The following is an 18,768-nucleotide window of genomic DNA, read 5'->3' on the forward strand; positions in this document are numbered from 1 at the left end:
CTGAGCATCTGTTTGTGCTTGCTGGGGAGGCTGAGCTAGGGGCAGGCAGAGCAGAAGAGCTCTGTGGTGCTGGGCTGCACACCTGCACTGAGACTGCTCTGCTGCATGGCTCCCTGCAACTGCTTCAGCTGGCACCACCTGTGCCTTGTGCTGCCCTGGGGGCTTCTCCTCCCTGTGCCCCCGGGGCTGGGAGGCAGCAGAGCTCCCCTTGGCACCCAGCAGGGCAGCACTGCCCCACTGTGACTGCAGCACTTCCCCTGTGGCTCGAAGGGACACAGCTGGCAGCTGCTGGGCAGCTCTGGACTTGGTTAGCTTTTCCTTTCTTTGTTTCATCTCATTCCCTTCTTCTCACTTCTCCTGTAGCACCATCTTCTCTTCATCCTTTTGCTTCTCACTTTGTAGAAGCCTTTGTGTCCCTGTTCTTACCTTTCCATTGTCCCCCTGCCATCCTGGCACTGATGCCCAGCTGGTCCCTTGGGTGCCATGGAGCCCAGGGCCCAGCCCAGACTCATTGGCACGGCCTGAGAGAAGTCTTGGCTGGTGCTCAGGCACCTCCCTTCTCCCCTGTGTCTGTTTTGCTGTTGGCATCAGTGCTCCTTAGGGGCAGTGTTATCCTAGGCTCGTGCCCCCCAGCTTTTCTGGCCTCTTCTTTAAGGCTCCCTCTTATCTCTGATAGTCCTGGCTGAGCATTCCCTGCCTGAGCTCACCCTCTGTCAAACTGTGCAGTGCTTTGTGCTGTCTCTTTGTGGAAGTCATTCCTTCCTCCTGAACTTCCCTGAGGACCTTGCTTCCTATCCCTTGTCCCCAGCAGTGTGAAGGCTCCTGTGCAGCCCCTTGTGTCCCGTGTACAATTTGCAAGCATGTAACTAATCCTCTGTGTTTTCAGGCTGGGCTGAGAGCCTGAGGGGTGTGTGGGAAAGCAGAGCTGTGGCCGCATCTCTTGTCTCCTGTGCTGGTGGCACACAGAGCTGAGCAGCCTGATGTGCTCCTGCTGTGGTGGGGGCTCAAGCACATGGTGATCATCCAGGGCAAGCTGCCCTGTGTGCACACATCTCTGCTCCTCAGCCGGCTCCCTGCTCTGCCCCTTGCTTTTAGTTGGGTTTGGGGTCCTTTTTCCTTGAGAATTGCGCTCCCTTTTACTCAGCCCGGGAGCACGGGGAGCCGTGTGGAGCTGTGGGCAGTGGTGAGAAGGATGCTGTGTCCTGGCACAAGGGCTGGTTCTCAGAGCAGCTGTATGACCCTACTGTGGTCCCTCGGCCACGGCGACCCAAAGAGAGCCTTGTGGTGGCCCTCAGCCCCCAGCAAAGTCTGTGGCCGACGGTCTGATCCCCTCACCGTTCCGGACCCCCAGGCAGGCACTGCTGCCGCCCCGGCTGCTTCAGCCGCCGGCACGTTCTGGTTCTGTCCCTGGGGCTCCTGGCTGAGCTCTGGCTGTGCCGAGTGCCGCCTACAGGAGCTGCTGCTTCCCTGCGCTGCTGCTGCCGCCGAGCCGTTCGCTCCCAGAACCGCATTTCTTGTGTGGCTGTCCCTGCTCCCTGGGACAGTGATGGCTGTCCTTGTGTGGCAGTGATGGCTGTCCCTGCTCCCTGGGACAGTGATGGCTGTCCTTGTGTGGCAGTGGTGGCTGTCCCTGCTCCCTGGGACAGTGATGGCTGTCCCTGCTCGCTGGGGTAGTGATGGCTGTCCTTGTGTGGCAGTGATGGCTGTCCCTGCTCCCTGGGACACGGCTGCTTCCCTGGACAGGCTCCACCGTGCAGGATGGTGTCTAGCCAGGTTCAGCAGTGGGGTGCCCCCACGTTTTTGCAGCCTCGTGGCACACAGGGTTCTCCTGAGCGTGTCCCCAGCTATGAGCACAGTGCAAACGCCTGCCCTACTGCAAGGCACCTTCCTGGGTGCTGCTAGGTTATTCTTCCTGAGAGCCACATGCATCCCTGCTGGCTTCTCCTTCAGCAGGGATGCTTGGCATCTCTCCTGACAGCATCTCTCTGTGCTCCCCTGCTCTGTGTTCTGCCTTGCCTGGCAGCTCCAGAGTTGATGGATTTGGCCACAGGCAAAGCAGTTACCTCTCCTTTGGTGCACAGGCAGCTGTGGAACCTGGCCCTGCACAGCTCTAGGGGACAGTCTTGGGCCCTGTCTAAATATCTCTCCCCTGGGGAGAGGAGAGATTTGTGACCGTGTTCACAGGGGTCCGAGGATGAGGGAAGAGACGAGGATCTGACTCCCTGTTTCAGAAGGCTTGATTGATTATTTTATGATATATATTATATTAAAACTATACTAAAAGAATAGAAGAAAAGGTTTCATCAGAAGGCAAGCCAAGAATAGAAAAAGAATGATAACACAAAAGCTTGTGGCTCAGACAGAGAGTCTGAGCCAGCTGGGCTGTGATTGGCCATTAATTAGAAACAACCACATGGGACCAATCACAGATGCACCTGTTGCATTCCACAGCAGCAGATAATCAATGTTTACATTTTGTTCCTGAGGCCTGTCAGCTTCTCAGGAGGAAAATCCTAAGGAAAGGATTTTTCATAAAAGATGTCTGTGACAGCGATTGGGGATACAGCCGTGTCCCAGCTGCCCAGACAAGGGGCTTGAGTCCTCACCCAGGCTTGGCACCAAGGGCACAGGAGCAGAGCTGTGTGCAAGCAGAAGAGCGTGACCCCAGCTCTGCCCAAGCTCTCTGTGCACATGTAGGGACACAAGTGTCCCTTTAGCTCTGCCAAGCCAGCACAGGGCTTGCAGGGAGCCCCAGGCCATGCCTGGCAGCACGGCTTGGGCACTGAGGGCAGCGTGGCTGCTCCTGGGCAGGGGATGTGGGGTGTGCAACCCAGTCCTTCCCCCGGGCTGGGCAGTCCAGCGGGGCTCCCTGCCCAAGCCTGTGCTGCTGCTGCTGCTGCTGTGGCGTGTGGAGTGGCTGCAGGGTGGGTGGTGTGTCTGTCTGTCTGTCTGTCTGTCTGTCAGGGCAGCAAGCACAAGGTGCGGATGGGGCAGGAGCCATTGCTGTGCTCCCATCCCCGGGGCTGTCCCGTCCCTCACTCTGGGCCAGAACAGGGTGCAGTGTGCGGGGAGGGGGTGGCAGCCCCCAGGGACAGCAGGGGAAGCTCGGCCCAGCACCGGGTGTGTGTGAGAGCAGGCACCGGCCCGGGGCTGCCCGCAGTGACCGTGGGTACCCGCGGGAGGAGGGGACAGAGACAGCGCTGCCAGCGCCGCTGCTCTGAGCGCCCCGTGTGCTGTGCTGTCCCCAGGTCAGGCCGCAGGTTCACACACCGATGGCAGCACCAACTTCACGGACAGCATGAAGGAGGAGGCAGCCCGAGGCTTGGCACCCCAGCAGGTGAGTCGGGGCAGCGCCACGCCGGGAGCGGGGGTGGCGGAGCCGGGCATCGCGCCACCGCCAAACCGCGTCCCTGTCACCCTTTGTGCCTCTAGAGCAATCCCCGGGCCCGCAAGGACAATGGGGGCACCGAACGGAGCACAGCGCCCACCGTGCCCGAGCGGGAGCTGCGGGCTGAGCAGGAGCTGCGGGAGCTGAAGGCGCAGCTGGAGGAAGCCGGCTTCTCCTCTGTGTCCCACATCAGGCAAGAGCTCTGGGCTCTGCAGCCGGGGGGGCAGTGGCCGGAGGGGACACCCTGCATCACCCCGGCCTCTGCCCGTCCTTTACCGTGCCTTGTGCCCCCAGGAAGGCGATGCTGAGCTTGTGCCTGGAAAACGCGGAGCTGAAGGAGCGGATGGGTGAGGCCACGTCGCTGCTGGAGAGCGGGGAGCAGGAGGAGCCGGGGCTGGGCAGCGCTCTGGCCCCCGAGCCCCGGCGGCTGCCGCGGAAGAGCCGCGGGGCCCTCGGGGACCGCCCGGGCGGAGGCAGCGGGGACTGCCCGGGGCTCCCGGCAGAGAGGGGAGCGGTGCCCACCAAGCGCCCCGCGCTGGAGACCCGAGCCCAGGGGGACATGGCCAAGAGACCCTGCCCTGGCAGCCTCGGCGGAGGGGACGGGAGCCACGTAAGTGCGCAGGGAACCGGGGTGGAGATGAGCATGGAGCTGGGGATGAGGGTGAAATGCGGAGCTGACAGTCCGTCTCCCCTCCGGCAGGCGGAGGGCTCGGTTCCCGGCGGGGGCTGGCCCGGGCTGGGCGCAGAGCTGCGCTCCCAGGCGGCACAGGAACAAAGGCAGTGCCAGGAGCTGCAGGACAAGCTCGCTGCATCGGAGGCCACGGTGCGGGCACAAGCTGAGCAGCTGGAGAAATACCACGTCCTGCTCCGTGAGTGAAAGGCCAGGGTGGGGTGGGGGCGTGCTCTGAGCCCTGTGCATGGGGCAGGGGTGGTGAATCCTGCCCGGGGGCCCTGAGCTGATGGCGCTGCCCAGCAGGTGAACCTCAGGCACAGCAGCTCAGCAAGCAAGTGCAGGTGGACTTCCAGGACCTGGGCTACGAGACCTGTGGGCGCAGTGAGACCGAGGCTGACCGTGACGAGACCACCAGCCCAGGTAAGGAGAGCCAGGGCTCCGGGGATCCCTGTGCTCTGCCCCCTGGCACAGAGGAGTGACACGCTGTGCCCTCTGCAGAGTGCGAGGAGCCAGATGTGTTCAGTGAGACCAGCCTGGGTGAGGAGCTGGGGTCCCCGTGCCAGCCAGGGATGTCCAGAGTGGGCAAAACTGCGCAGAAAACCATGGCCCTGGAGGATGTGGAGGCCCTGCACCAGCACATCCAGGACCTCAAGGCCCAGCTGCTCAATGCCAACAAGGTGATCCAGAGCCTGCAGCGCCGTGCCCGCTCCATCTCCGTCACCAGCGGCTACACCTCGAGTGCTGAGCGGCCCCTGGCGGCCCCCAAGGCCCTGGCGTCCCCAGCGCACAGCCTGACGGACGAGGACGAGGGCTGGCAGTCGGACGGGCACGGCGCGCTGTGCCCACCCGCGCTGCGGGCACACCGCGACCTGCAGAGCCTGGTGCACCGCGTCACCCTGCTCGAGGCACAGCTGCCCGCGGCCAAGCACGGAGCCGCCCTGCCCAAGGAGCTGCACTCTGCCACTTGGCCCGGGTATGGCCCTGGGGGCTGGAGCACATGGGGAGATACAGCGATTTCCAGGAGCTGCCCGAGGCTGGTGGCTCCCTGTTGCTTGGTTTGCCTGCAGGCAGGTTCCTGGCGTGTTTGTGTGCTGGGGCAGGGTCCCAGCCGTGGATGATGCACAGATTCCCTCCATGGTGTAGCAGTCTGAATTATTGCTAGCATAGTCCAGGATAAGGAAGCAAAAAGGACCTTTGCATAATATCCACAGATGTTTTATTCAGCGAGATGTTCAGGTCCCAGCACCCACACCCAGAGGGTTTCACTTTTTCTCTACAGGGTCCTGGGGGCTGACTCTGGTCTTGGGGCACTACAAAGGTGAGGGACAGTCAGGGAATAGGGAAGGAGTGGCTCAGGAACACAGGAACAGACATAGGAACAGGGGAAGGAGCCAATGGGGTCTAACAGCTTTATGAGGGAAGCTTCTTGTGTCTCCCTAGACCAGGGAATGCCCCCCCAGGGTCTCCACACCATGGCACTTCATCCCTGCTGTGTTCCCAGCGGGCCTGCCTGCCCTGTGAACACCCAGCTTGCCCATCTCTCCTAGGAGATACAACTCCCTGATCCAGGCCCAGGCTCGGGAGCTGTCCCACCTGCGGCAGGTGCTGCGGGAGGGCCGTGGGCAGAGCCGCGGCCTGGCCCAGCACCTGCGGGACGCCCTGCGCTCCTTCGAGGACCTCCTCCGGGGCACTGACATCGACTACTACCTGGGCCAGGGCTTCAGGGAGCAGCTGGCCCAGGGCAGGAACCTGGCTGAGAGGCTCAGCGACAAGCTGGGCATCAGTAAGCACCTCTAGGGGGGCAGTGGGGCTGGGTGTGGTGAGCTTGTGGTGGGTCAGGAAGGGATGCTTTGATGGGTGAAGAGCAGGAGGCGCTCTCACATCATGTGCTGTGTGGGATACCTGCTTTGGTTTGGGCTGTCCTGTCCTGCTATGGCTCTGTGTGGGACCAGCATCCTGGGGCATGGAGACACTGACTGGCTCTTCTCTGGCCTTGATTTCTCAGGAGATCGACAAGACGGGGAGGATAAAACCAGTCACAAACTCCTGGCACAGAGGTACCTGTTCCCAAGGAAGGCTTTGTGGGATGTGTTGGCATGGGCACCCTGAGGTTATCACTGCTCTTGGGGTGGGAGTCTAGGGTGCCCTCGGGGTCTCTGTCCCAGGTGGATGTCCTGGGTGGGGCTGCTCTGCTCTGGGGATGGCGAGCCCCGTGGGCACCCTGTATCTCTGAGCCCTCGGGGTGTCTGCCCCAGGTGGATGTCCTGGGTGGGGCTGCTCTGCTCTGGGGATGGCGAGCCCCGTGGGCACTCTGTATCTCTGAGCAGCCGTGCATCACTACTGGGACACAGCACATGGGGGATGACGTAGGAAAGGGCTGTGGGATGGAGCTCAGACCTGGTGATGGGCCGTCTCCACAGGCTCAGCCAGGAGCTCCAGAAGGAGAAGGTGATTGAAAGCCTGGAGGTGAAGCTGCAGGAGCGCTCTGAGTCCCCAGGTAGCAGCTGCCCACCCTCGGAGTCATCCCACTCTGCCAGCAGCTCATCCTTCACCTCCGAGGGGCTGGAGCCCTGCTCCGATGGGGATGCAGCCAGCGAGTACAGCCAGTGCCACGAGGAGCCTGCCCAACACACAGGTACCACCAGGGGCCACAGCTGCAGCACCTCTGGACACAGGGACTTGGCTTCTCGGGCTGTGCCAGGGTCCCCAGAGCACCAGGGAGGAGGGGTCTCTGCCAGGCTGAGCCAGAGCCCCTGTGACACCTCTCTCTCTCCATGTCTCTCCTGTCTCTAGGCCTTCACTTTGGCTCCTTGTCCCAGCCCGTTAGTGCCCCCCTGCCTGCCCTGGCCCCCGGGCTGTCCCCCTTCCTCCCTGCCGGGCCCCCTCCTCCTGCGGCCCCGGCGCTCCTGGGCTGCTGTGGCAATTCTGTCTGCTCCCTGGCTGAGGCACAGCAGGAACTGCAGGTGCTCCGGAGGCAGCTTGGAGAAAGTGAGCACACTGCCTCGTGGCTTGGGTTTGCTCCTGCCTGCCCTGCATGCTGTGCTGTGACACATCATCCCCACCCTCTCTGACCTGCATGTCCTGCCCTGGATCTCCTCCTTCTTCTCAGGGCTATGGCTTTGAGGTTGGGTGCCACTGCTCTGGCTGGGGACAGTGGGAATATGTGGCTTTCATGTAGAGAGGACCTGGTGGGTTGGAGAGGCCCATCCCAAGACAGCATTAGCCCTAGGTGTAGACACTGGCACATTCCAGGCCTTCTAGGAAAAGGCTGATTTGGTGAGGTGCTGTGTAGGAGTGGCGCTGAGACCCTCAAACTTGTGTCATGTAATCATCAAGTGCTGGGAGAGCCCCTGCTCCTCAGGGGGAATAGGTTTGGTTGGGATGGGAGGTCAGTGATGGGGACACTGGAGTGCACTGTTGAGCAGAGCAACAAGGGAGGGGAAAGCAGATGAGGGAGTTCATTGCCCCCTTCTTCCTACCTGCTCATTGTCCTTCTCCTCCTTCCCGCTGTCCTGTGTGTGCAGGTGTGACACTGCCCATGGCACCAGCAAAGCCCACAGTGCCACTGGGCCCCTTTGGAGAGGGCAGCAAAGCCCCAGCATCGTTCTGCCAGCATGGAGCCCTGCAGGGCCCGGCTGAGCTCCCCCGCGGCCTCTGGGAAGTGCCCCCGGCCGGCCAGCTGCTCTATGGGGCCCTGCCCCCGGGGTACCCCTGTGGGCAGAAGCTGACAGGTATGGTCCATGGTGGAGAGCACAGGGCATCCCCCCGCCTGTGGGGTGCAGGGAGGAGATCCGGCACCACAACAGCTGCGGGACAGGGCTCTGCTGTGGAGAGGGGCCGGCACAGCCCTTCCTGCCCTGAGCTGTGTCCCTGGCTGTGGCAGGGGCAGACCTGCTGGAGGAACACCTGGTGGAGATCCGCAACCTGCGCCAGCGCCTGGAGGAGTCCATCTGCACCAACGACCGGCTCCGGGAGCAGCTGGAGCGCCGCCTGGCCGGCAAGGGCAGCGGTACGGGCTGGGGCCGCGGGCCGGGCCCGTGCACAGCCCTCTGCTCACCCCTGCACAGCGGGGCACCGGGACAGACACCCAGCACTGCTCCCTCCGCAGGACTGCCCAGTGATGCCTATGGCCAGACACCGGAGCTGGGGCTGCAGCTGAGCAGGGAGAACCAGGCTCTGCACGAGGAAAACCGGACCCTGCGCCTCCAACGGGACCACCTCTCCCAAGGTAGGGCCGGGCCAGCATCCTGGGGCTGAGCCCCGGAGGGCCCTGCCTCAGTGGGGCGGTAGTGACACCTCCGTGCTCTCTGTCCCCAGAGCTGGCACGGGTGCAGGAGACTCTGGTGGCTGCCTGCTCCCGGGCACGGGAGGCCGAGGCCGAGCTGGGCCAGAGGCGTGGCAAGCAGCGGAGGCTGGCGGAGGAGCTCTCCGAGTGCCAAGAGAGCGTCCGGCAGCTCCGTGACGAGCGGCGCTCTCTGCAGGAGGACAACAACAGGTAAGGTTTGGGGCACTGTGGCCCTGGGGCCACGGGACTGGGAGGGGTGGCTGGCACGGGACCCACGTGTCACCTCTGCAGGCTGCAGCACTCGGTGACGCTCCTGCAGCAGCAGAGTGAGGAGCAGCGCCTGCTCCTGCAGACCCTGCGTGCGGAGCTGCACGTCTATGAGAGCCTCCCGGGCCCCTCTGCTGAGACACGAGCAGGTATGGGACCCACGCACGCTATCCCTGCCCAGCCCCTGCCCTTGGGGTGCCTGGCCCCTCTGCAACCCCTGGGTGCTCCCAGACACTTCTCCTGGGGCAGCAGGTTGGACACAGTGGCCCTGCTGGCAGCAGAGAGGGAGGGCAGGACCCCAGCAGCCCCAGGCACGGAGCCACATCTATCTACAGGGGCTCAGATGTTTCTTGTTCCAGGCTGCTTCCCATCTCCTCCAGTGCGCGATGTTGGCACTAACTCAGCAGCTCCCCTCCTGTCCCCGCTGCCCTCCGGCACGTCGGTGCTCCGGCGGATGGACGGTGGGTTCTGCTGAACTGCTGAGCAAGCCTGGAGAGCTCAGAGCAGAGTCGAGTGCCCGGGACGGGACAGGGGGGTCACCAGGGGAGCGGGCAGTGCTCCTCTCCTAACCCAGCTTGCTCCACAGAGCCCCGCGGGGCAGACGTGCTGCTGAGGAAGAGCGAGGGACTGACGGGGGCTCATGTCGTCGGGCGCCTGGACACGTACCGAGCCCTGGAGCAGCACATGGTGCAGGGAAAGGCCCTGGCCCGGGAGCTGATGTGTCTCACACGGCCAGCACTCGGCCTGCCCAACTGCCCGCTCCCGGCAAAGGAGGTAAAGCGTGGGCAGGACGGGGCAGGCAGCAGCTGGGGGCTAGACCCTCGGTGCACCTCAGAGCATTACATGGCTCCCGAGCCCACAAGCAGCCCCGAGGGCTGCAGGGGCAGCTGGAGGCAGGGAGCCTCCAGGCCAGGGAATGCTGCCCAGCTGTGCCGGGCTGAGCACCCGGCTGCGGCGGGATGGGGGTGCCCCGGCAGCAGCTGCTCCCGCACCCTTCTCCCGCAGGGATGGACGGGCACGGGGCAGGGGCATCTGTGGGGCAGCGCCAGCACTCTGCACGGCATCCTGGAGGAGTGCGTGTCCCTCCTCGCTGCCTTCTGGAGCACCGTGCTGCCCGTGAGCGCTGCCCAGCACCAGGGCAAGGTGAGCAGGGGCTGGGGGCCGGCGGGGCACTGGGGCCGGTGCTCAGAGCTCATCCCCCGGCCCTGTCCCAGGAACAGGTGCTCCAGGGCGAGATCGCGGCGCTGCGGGCCCGGCTCTCCGAGAGGGAGGATGCTCTGCAGAGCACGGCCAGGCGGCTGCGCTGCACAGCCCAGCTCAAGGACAGCATGGAGCAGTTCATCGTCAGCCAGCGTACGTGCTCGGGTGGCACAGCCAAGCTGGCCTGCTCCCCACGTGCCCCATGTGGTTCTGTGGCACAGGGACCTCACTGACCCCATCTCTCTCTCCTGCAGTGACCAGGACCCACAGCGTGCTGCGCAAGGCCAGGACAAACCTGGAGGTGAGTTTGCTCTGATGCCCTGGGGATGGACACAGATGGCACACACCCCCGGTGGCTGTCCTAGAGTGCTGAGGGCTAGCTGGGTGAAGCATGGGGGGAACACATTCTTGTCTGTCCTCAGCCAGCATGTCCATGTCCCCAGGGCACAGCAGTGCTCTTCCTCATTGCCATGTCTTGTCTCTTGCCAGGTGAAGGCCCAGCAGGCCCTGCCTGTTGCGTGAGCCCGTGCAGGGCAAGGAGCAATGGCCAGCAGGGAAGAGCCCACTGGCTGCTGAGCTGAGCTGTGCCAGAGGGCTGGAGTGGATCCCATCCCTGCTGCTCTGAGGGCTGGAGTGAAAGTGGTCTGGGGTGTCCAGAGCTACGCAGTTAGTGGGTTTGGGCTGCTGTGGTGGTTGCATGCCCTCCACCAGCCTTTGCTTGGCATGGCAGCAGCAGCTGCTGGCTTGGCCTTTGTCTGGCCCATGCTTCAGCACTTGCTCCCTTCCACCCTCTGTGCTCAGACTGGGGTGACACAGCGCCCCCCATGATGAGCACACCTTGCCCTGGGACCTGGTCCCCTCTGTACACCGATGAGTCCCTGTCCCTGCTTGTGGATGTATGTATGTATATGTATATAGACAGAGCTAGTGGAAATGCGCTCTGGGGACTCGGCCCGTGTCGGGGCCCCAGCGCAGGAGGAAGATGTAAGAAATGCCATATTCTGTTCAGTGGCTGAAGAGTCCCCAATAAAGGTTTCCTTTGGGTTGTGGTGTTTCTGGCATGCCTGTCTGCAGCCGTGCTCCCCCTCCCCAAACCACCCGCAGCACAAGGTGCCAAAGGCTGTCCCCAGGGGGTGGCTCTGTGCCCTACCCTAACCACCCAAGGGCAGCTCTGTGCTGCACTGTGTGCTCCCTTTCCTGCTCTTCTGGACCCCCCTCCAATACCAGGCAAGCAGCACCGAGAACAATAAATACTGTAATAAATAGAGAACCCCCTGTCCCATGGCGCTGCTGCGGCAGCAGGCGGTGCAGCCGGGGTCCTGGAGTGCCTGCCCGCCTCTGCTCTTCCCAGGGCATGTGCCAGTGCCCCTCTGGCTGTGACAAAGTCAGCCCTGTCCCACAGAAGCAGCTGATGCTGGGCACAGGGCGTTGCAGTCCTTGATGGTGCTCTCACAGCAGCAGGTAAGTGGCTGTGTCCAGCTATGCTGTCCATCATGCTGGCTCGACGCTGAACCTCGCAGAGGTTCAAAAAAGCTGGGGGGCAGCCCCACAGCCAGGGCTGTGGAACAGGGGGCAGGTGTCAGGCTGGAGTGTCACAGAGCCCCTAGCAGACAAGGTGGCCTTGGAGATTCAGCACCAGGGCAGCAGCACAACCGTCAGAAGAACAGGATGCGTTCCTGGAGCCTGGACTGGGTGCAGTGCCAGGACCACCTTGAGGCCCTCACAGGCTGGAGAAGACAGGCAGGGTGAAGCCCTTTTCTGCTGGGAGTGAGGAAGGGCTGTTCTGGTGAGCAGCAAAGTGGTCCCAGAGACTCACAGAAGCCAAGGGAAGCTGCAGGTGGGTGGAAACCAAGGGCTGAACCACGCCGGTAGGATGGGACAGCGTCACAGGCCACAGTGGCCCTGAGCTTGTTGCCGGGGCCCGTGTCCCTGCCAGGTTGGAGGCTGGAGCCAGTGGCCAGGTGTCACACAGTCCCGTGGCCAGTGTGTGCAGACAAGCGGCGTTTGGTGTCCTGCGTGGGGAGCGTGTGAGGCCTGGCTCAGATGGGCTTGTACAGCAGCGTGGTGACGTACTTCTTCTTGTAGCGGTGCGTGGCACTGAGCACCATCACGCCATCCTGGGGGAGACAGCGTCAGCACGGGGGGCCAGGGCACCCCTGGGGCTCAGGGAGCTGCCCCAGCCTGTCCCTGCTGTCCCCAGTCCAATGCACAGCAGGGCAGCGGGGCAGAGCTAGGGCAGGGTCTGATACATGCTCAGCTCCCCCACGCTGCAAGGAGGCAGCTGAAGGGAATTGTCAGGTCACACCCTCTGTCCCTGTGTGTGCCACCCTCACCAGGCAGCCAGCTCCCATATGCACCCCCAGCTGAGCAGGTTCTGCTCCCTGCAGGTGCTGCAGGCTCCTGGGAGCCACAGCAGCTTCTCACCTGCAGCCTGGTGGGAGCTGTGCTTACCTTGATGGAGAGCGCGTAGAGGTGATTGAGCATGACGTGGTTGGGCTCGGGCAGCAGGGCTGGGTCACACTAGGAGGAGAGGAGTGTCACAGGGGCACAGCAGAGCCCTGATCCCCCTGCCCCTGCCAGCACAGGGAGCTGCTGTCTCAGGCAGCCTGAGCTGCCACCACCTTTGGCTGTTCTGAACAGGCACATAGCTCAGCTAAGCACCAGAGGCCAATGGGAAAAGTGACACTTTTCCTAGGAAATGCCAAGGGCAGCCCAGGCTCCCTGCAGACAGGACTCCCTTTGTGACCCAGTGTGGCTCTGTGAGTGGGCAGTAGCTGGTACACACCGAGATGTTGGTGTCCTTGTTGAGGATGACCTGGAGGAGGTGGGGCGGGAGGATGGGCGGCGATTTGAAGCGCTCCTCGGGCCGGTACACGTACATCTCCTGGCCGTAAGGTCCCGGTGGGGAGCTGGATAAATCTAGAGACAAGACAAAGGCAGAGACATGAAATGACTGGAGCAGGATGGACGAGCACAGAGCAGCTCCTAAGAAGGTGAGAAGGACTCAGCAAGGCCTTTCAAGCACAAACATCCTCCACAAGCCATGGCAGGGATCTATTCTATAGCAACAGGTCAGACTTTCCACGGCACAAAAAGCAGCTGGGCAAGCCCATGGCAATTCCAAGCAGGGCTGTAAGCTGGTGCATGCACTGACACAACACAGGCACCCCATGTTACCTATCACAAGACCCCTCAAGCACAGATCTCAGCTCAGCCACGTCCCTCTCCCTGCAGGAAGCAGCTGGCATGCTCCAGAGCTGTGCCCTCAGCAGCAGGGGCACAGGGAGCAGGCTGCTCTAGGTGCTGCCTGATGAGGAGCTCCAGGGAAGGCAAACAGCAACTCTACACTGAGCAGCTGTTCCAAACATGGGAGGGACCTCGGGAGCTCGTGGGCACTGAAAGCTGGACTGGCCACATCTGATCTGAACCTTTGGGAACAGCAGCCCCCAGAAGGGCTCCATCTCCTTGGGCTGCTGCTGCTTGCTGGCTTCTCTCCAGTACAGCATCTCTTGCCTGGGCTGGGAAAGGACATGGAGCTGAGCTGGCGCTGAACCAGGGACACACACACCACTGAGCTTCCTGCCAGCATTTCACACTGAGCCAGCACCACCAGCGCCTGGGTGGTAACCTAACCTGCTGCTGTAACACAAGCACACAGTGCTAGCAATGTGCTAGCACTGGTACAAATTACCTTGGCATGAAAACCAAGAGTAGCTGCTGAAAATAAACTGGATCCTGCTATCACCTAGCTTGTACCCTGGATCAGATGACTTACAGTTGACCAGACAGAAAGGGCTGATGTCCCTGGCATTTACCAGTCCAAAATGGCTCCCTCAGCCACGCACTGCAGCAGCTCTGCTCTGGGGTGGTGCTAGCACAGAACAAGTTACACCAACACAGCCCCTCCAGAGGGATGAGGCCTCAGCTGTGGGCTGAGGAGGGCACACTGCCCAACACTGCTCACCCCAGTGAAGGCTCACACCTCTGCCCAGGGGTCTGTGCGCCCAGGGCAGCGAGTCTCAGAGCAGAGGAGGTGGGAAAGAGCACATGCAAAGCTCTAATGCCACAAAACTCACCCCGACCTGAGGTTTCGGAGCTTTCCAGGGAATCCACCTTCAACGCATCAAACACCTCAAAGTCAGACTTCTTGACGTGGATGAGGTTGTTTATTGTGCCCATCTGGCTGGTAACCACAGGCTGGAAAGAACTGGAGTGAGAATCTCCCTGTGTTCAGCTCCAGCTGAGGCACATTCAGTGCTTCCTAGATCCTCCCAGCCCAAGCTGTCTTTGCTGCAGCACTACCTCCGAGCACAGGAGGCTGGTGTAAACTCTGCCCTACACTTGTAGACCTCTGCTGTTTACCCTGGGAGGATTTTCCTTTATCACAGGCTCCTACATCACCTCCTATTTCCATCCTCCATCCTGCTACATGCCCATGGGTAGCTGTGTTGTCCTTCCCATGCTGCTCCCCCATGATTCAGTCCGGAAGAGAACTTGTAAGTGAGTGCTGACCTCATGGCCCATCTTCTCATTGCCAATTCTCAGAGAGACTTGAGGGCCTTCTGGCATTTCCCTGCCCTTTCCCAATGCTTCTCCATAAATCATTAATATGTCCAGAAGAACCAGCCTCTGAAATGACTCAGGGGATGGAGGTGTGCCTTTTGTTTCAGGAGACAGTCTCTGCTCTCCCTGCTCCCCCTCTGCTGCATTACATCCTGTCTAGTTCCCTGAAGAAGCCAAGATCTGAAGGGATAAAGCTTGGAGCATTACCTCAGATGGATCATGAACCCACTGGCCATCCACAAAAAATTTGTACTGGTGCTCTCCTTCTGGAAGGTCCAGGATAGCAACAAAGTCATTGTGGCTGTGCAGAGAGAACAGATGTGCAAAGGCATCAGCCTGTTGATGCTCTGAACGCTGCTCTTCCATGGGGCCCCAGGATCCAGCACTGCCAGCCCCTCTACCCCAACACCTTCATGCAGGGTCAGGCTTGCTCATCATGAGTGACCCAAGGCATGGCCACGACAGGCACGAGCATTCCAATGCTCCTTTGAGCATTCCAGGGCTCAAACCCCTGGCAGCCCAGCTGCAAGTGCCAGTCCTGCCCTTCCATGCCCTGAGAAAGTGGATGTGACAGACACCCTGTGCAAGACAGGCTAAGAAGAACACGTGGGCAAAGCTCCTGCCCTGTGCTGGCACAGTAGAACAGGAGCAAGTGGGACAGCTCTGTTTACCAAATCTGAAATTGAGATAAACTCATTCCAGATTAATTGCTAGAGTCCTACATGAGCTTCCATGTAAGTCACAGATGTGCTGTGGAACAGTGAGAACATCATTAGGGCAGGGAGATACGTGAGGGACAAACAACTAACACCCACTGGCAGCCATACAACAAGGCATGGGGTAATGCTGCAGCCAAGGGAAGAGCTGACAGCTTCCAGAGGGCTGCTGCATACCTGGGCAGGGTTCTGCTGCCAGCACTGGCTGCCGTGTGACATCCAGCTGGGCATGCAAAGTGGCCCATCCTGTCCTGTCCCTGTTTCACAACTTCCCACTGTCCCTGCAGCACCACGCAGGGATGCAGCTGACTGTGTATTTGCCTCAGACCCACAGCTTGAGTGAACAGAGAAAAGCCAAGAGAGCAAAGGAAAATGCTCTCTGCTCTGGAGCAGACACGAACATAGAGTAAATGACTTGAGGGCCTGGCTACCTCTTGATGAGCGGGATCTTGGTGCTCCAGTTGTTGAAGGATCCGGAGATGAAGACCTCCTTGCCTCCATCAGCCCAGCGTATGACAGTTGGACGAGCCTGTTGGGATGGCTTCACTGACTCCTCCAGATCTGGCTGCCACGACACAAACTCCTTGTCCCCAGCAATCTGGGCAAAGAAAACCAGAGAGATGTGACCGAATGAACACATCCACACAGCTGCCCTCTACCAGCCACACACAGGAGCACCACAGCGCTCCTCCAGGCCCCCAGGCATGGCTGGAAGCACAGCCCCACACAGGCAGTGTGCCCGGAGGGCAGGCAGGGAAGGCAGCAGGCAGCCCCTACCTTGGAGTCGTGGGAGCTGAAGACGCTGGGGTCGTCGGTGCTGCCCACCATGATCTTGTGCTCCTTGGCGGGGTGGGAGGAGCCGGAGCCGTCGGAGCGCTGGGACTTGGAGCCATGGCGCTCCCCGGACACCCGCTCGCTCGTGGTGTTCCCCATGGCCCTTCAGCAGCCCTGCAGGGACACAACAACAACACTCTGCCTTTGCCCACGGCCTTGGCAGCAAGGAGAGGAGCAAAAGAGCCGTCTCCCAAATGCGCTTTGCCAGCGGAGATGAACAGCAACCCTAAAAAAGGCCCCGAGTTCATTTCCACTACCAAGTTTGGGAGCTGAATGGGAATGCAACAAACAAACAGCTTGACCTAATTATAGCCACATCCTTAATAAAACCATCACTCTAGTTAAGTTGGTAATTATTAAGACTCCAAAACCAATACAACTTCACCCGTGTCCCACACCAGCTCTTGGCAGCCAACAGAGTAGAGCTGATGTGAAAAATAAAGCCAACCTTTATTGTCAAATCAACTGCCTGGCGTTAACAGAGCCTCTTTCACAGTCCTGCAGTCAGACTCTACAGACAACCCAGCAAGAAAACATCCAGGGAGTGAAAGTAGCAGCTGTTTTACAGTCCCCAACAAGTCTCGGAGAGCTCGCAGGCAGAAGAGCAGAGCCTTGTCCCTGCAAAGGCGACGGGGAGCATTTAAAGTGTCCAAATGGAATCGCCCAGGCTGGAGCTTGTCCAAGGAGCAGGGCTAATGCTGTGGTGTCTGCAAAAAACTCAGCTCTCAGCAGCACTCATGATTCACCAGGCAAGCCACCGTGCCAGCTGCAGCACAGCACAGCACAGCGAGCCGGACCATTTGCTGTCACCTAGCCAGCACCTGCCCGGCTCTCTGCAGGGACACGGTGAGGGAAGGGCAGCCCTGGCCACCTCAGTGTCCCTCTGCAGCTGGAGATGGCCCCCACACCCAATCTCACCCAGCCCAGAGAAAGCTAAACAGAACTGACCAAGCCATGAACAACCACACACCTTTAAGGATAAACAACAAAGCGACTGCAAGCTACACAGGACTCTTCAGGCCTTACCCTCTTTCCAGGAGCTGAGATGGACTGGGGTTTTTGCCCACTTCCAGGTTTATTTTGCAGCTTTCAGCTTACTGTGGGATCTGCAGAGCAAGCAAGGGGACAGCCAGCCTTGCTTCATGTGCTCACTTGTGACATTTGGAGGTTTGTTTAAAAGATCAAGTTATATGAAGGGTGCCAAGCGAGGCTGCCAGCCAAAGCCAGGATTTGGAACATTATGGGGCAATTACTATTTCTTAAATCCTGAGAGCTAAAAGGCAGCTCAAGTGGGCAGCTAAGCCATACCCTCACCCCTCTCCGTGCAGATCAAGTACACCTGAAGATCCAGGTCAAATGAGGTACACCTCTTGCTCTGACATCTTCCCCCTCTGCTCTGCAGAGGCTCAGACAGCTCCTCACAAAAACTGCCCCTGTACCACCAAACTTGCTGCTGAGGAGTTTCCTCTCCAGGATCTCCACTGAGGCTCCCTTACTTCTCATCTACAGGGAGGAAGGTGGAAAAGGCTCAACTTCCCTTGTAGCAGGACACACCTGGGAGATATGTGCAGGTGTTAACAGGTGGGAAGCTTCCCTTTCTCTTCTCCAAAAGGATTCCAGTCCCTCTGTCCCTTACAGGCCACGCTCTCCAAACAATCCCTGATGTTTATCCCAGGTTCCTGTCTGGCGTGTGCCACCTGCATCCCCTGCATCACGCACACAGGCACCCAGCCTGTGCCAGGACAGGTCTTTGTGCACAGCCTGCAAAACCTGCCTTTGCTGAGTTAACTTTTACAGCTCAAACCCTCCTGCATCCAGGCCAGCCCTTGTAGCACTGGGAGATGGCGTGACACAGGTACACCCAAGTCAAGGATGGAAATGCTGCCCACACCACAGCCCCAGCAAACCTCCACGGCACATCCCAGTCTGGCAGCAAGCCCCTGCCATTCCCAGCTTCTCATGTGGAAAACGACATGAGAATTACACCCATTGCCCTCCGCGGGATGTGCCACGCTTGCTGCCTCTCCCACCCGGCCAGAGATCGCCCTGGGAAGCACGGGCAGGCAGCCCGAAGGGGGTCTGCAGGAGGGATGGGATGGGGTCTGTCCGGGAGCACCGGCAGGCATTCATTCCCGGGGGCTCTGAGGGAGGGATGGGGTCTGTCCGGGAGCACCGGCAGGCATTCATTCCCGGGGGCTCTGAGGGAGGGATGGGGTCCTGCATCTCGCCGGGCTGACACCACCCGGGGAAGCCGGATCCGCCCGGACTCTCCCTCTCTCGGAGACGAGAACCAGAGCTGAGCCCGGAGCTCGCCGTAAGGTGAAGGGGATGAGCTGGGAAAGCGGGGGCGGAAAATCTCCCTCCAAGCAGGCAGGGCTGGGGCTGGGGCTGTGCTCGGCGGGGGCGGTGGCGGGGCTGTCACGGCGGGCTCGGCCCACGGGCAGCCGCGGGTCTGCCGAGGCCCGGGGGAGGAGCGGGACACACCGGCAGGGCCGGGCCCTCCCGAGGGGCTGCCACACGGGGTCCGCCCGCTGCGGGGTCCGGGACACCGCTACACCGCGGGGACGCGCAGCCACGCCTCGCCCACCGCCTCCCGCAGCGGCGCCCGGGGAGCCGCCACCCTCACACCCACCCGCGACACCCGCCCCACCGTCCCCGGGCCCGGGCCCGGCCCGACCCCACCTGCCGCTGCCGCCGCCGCCGCCCCGCTCTCCGCCTCCGTCCAAGATGGCGCCACCCCCCGCCGGCCGCTGCGGGGCGCTCTGACCCGCCCCCGCCGCGCTCCGCGGCCGCGCCCCGCCCCCGACCCGCGGCCCCGCCGCCGGGCACCCGCCATGTTTGC

The 18,768-nt window shown here is 61.2% G+C and overlaps 2 protein-coding genes across 9 annotated transcripts in view; one reads left to right on the top strand and one right to left on the bottom strand.

Moving 5' to 3' along the window:
• LOC132076615 (myomegalin) overlaps positions 1-10,874 on the top strand; it is a 36,429-nt gene extending 25,555 nt beyond the window's left edge. For 2 of the 5 annotated variants that reach the window (XM_059477766.1, XM_059477761.1), the window contains 20 exons: positions 3,249-3,337; positions 3,433-3,581; positions 3,683-3,998; positions 4,089-4,257; positions 4,365-4,481; positions 4,560-5,034; positions 5,609-5,844; positions 6,067-6,118; positions 6,482-6,696; positions 6,855-7,049; positions 7,586-7,792; positions 7,945-8,070; positions 8,170-8,289; positions 8,379-8,556; positions 8,638-8,762; positions 8,973-9,074; positions 9,200-9,756; positions 9,828-9,966; positions 10,068-10,114; positions 10,303-10,874. In XM_059477766.1, coding sequence (XP_059333749.1) covers positions 3,249-3,337; positions 3,433-3,581; positions 3,683-3,998; positions 4,089-4,257; positions 4,365-4,481; positions 4,560-5,034; positions 5,609-5,844; positions 6,067-6,118; positions 6,482-6,696; positions 6,855-7,049; positions 7,586-7,792; positions 7,945-8,070; positions 8,170-8,289; positions 8,379-8,556; positions 8,638-8,762; positions 8,973-9,074; positions 9,200-9,756; positions 9,828-9,966; positions 10,068-10,114; positions 10,303-10,335 — 3,647 coding nt within the window. In that variant the 3' untranslated portion in view covers positions 10,336-10,874. The remainder of the gene's footprint in view (positions 1-3,248; positions 3,338-3,432; positions 3,582-3,682; positions 3,999-4,088; positions 4,258-4,364; positions 4,482-4,559; positions 5,035-5,608; positions 5,845-6,066; positions 6,119-6,481; positions 6,697-6,854; positions 7,050-7,585; positions 7,793-7,944; positions 8,071-8,169; positions 8,290-8,378; positions 8,557-8,637; positions 8,763-8,972; positions 9,075-9,199; positions 9,757-9,827; positions 9,967-10,067; positions 10,115-10,302) is intronic. The other 3 variants (XM_059477763.1, XM_059477764.1, XM_059477762.1) reach the window with 3 other exon arrangements.
• Positions 10,875-11,052: 178 nt separating this feature from the next.
• On the bottom strand, positions 11,053-18,660 carry PRKAB2 (protein kinase AMP-activated non-catalytic subunit beta 2). 4 transcript variants are annotated; one of them, XM_059478266.1, is made up of 8 exons: positions 18,609-18,660; positions 15,870-16,040; positions 15,524-15,690; positions 14,584-14,677; positions 13,896-14,010; positions 12,599-12,732; positions 12,265-12,333; positions 11,053-11,930 (listed from the first exon to the last, which is right to left on the bottom strand). In XM_059478266.1, the coding sequence occupies exons 2-8, from the start codon at positions 16,023-16,025 to the stop codon at positions 11,853-11,855; spliced, it is 813 nt and encodes a 270-aa protein (XP_059334249.1). In that variant the 5' UTR covers positions 16,026-16,040; positions 18,609-18,660; the 3' UTR covers positions 11,053-11,852. The 4 variants fall into 4 exon arrangements, with proteins under 4 accessions (XP_059334249.1, XP_059334246.1, XP_059334247.1 ...); XM_059478263.1 differs by having other exon boundaries at positions 13,890-14,010; XM_059478264.1 differs by lacking the exon at positions 18,609-18,660 and adding an exon at positions 16,953-17,176 and having other exon boundaries at positions 13,890-14,010.
• Positions 18,661-18,768: the final 108 nt, after the last annotated feature.

This window comes from Ammospiza nelsoni, chromosome 9, assembly GCF_027579445.1.
Source record: "Ammospiza nelsoni isolate bAmmNel1 chromosome 9, bAmmNel1.pri, whole genome shotgun sequence".
NCBI classification, from domain to species: Eukaryota; Metazoa; Chordata; class Aves; order Passeriformes; family Passerellidae; genus Ammospiza; species Ammospiza nelsoni.

What these genes read in the sequence shown, in the direction of transcription:
- PRKAB2 (XM_059478263.1), bottom strand. Translation starts at nt 16,025, where the DNA reads ATGGGGAACACCACGAGCGAGCGGGTGTCCGGGGAGCGCCATGGCTCC. An exon ending in AAGATCCCGCTCATCAAGAG is followed by an intron (nt 14,678 to 15,523) that starts GTAGCCAGGCCC and finishes CTCTCTGCACAG; the next exon opens with CCACAATGACTTTGTTGCTA. An exon ending in CTCCGAAACCTCAGGTCGGG is followed by an intron (nt 12,733 to 13,889) that starts GTGAGTTTTGTG and finishes TCTTGTCTCTAG; the next exon opens with ATTTATCCAGCTCCCCACCG.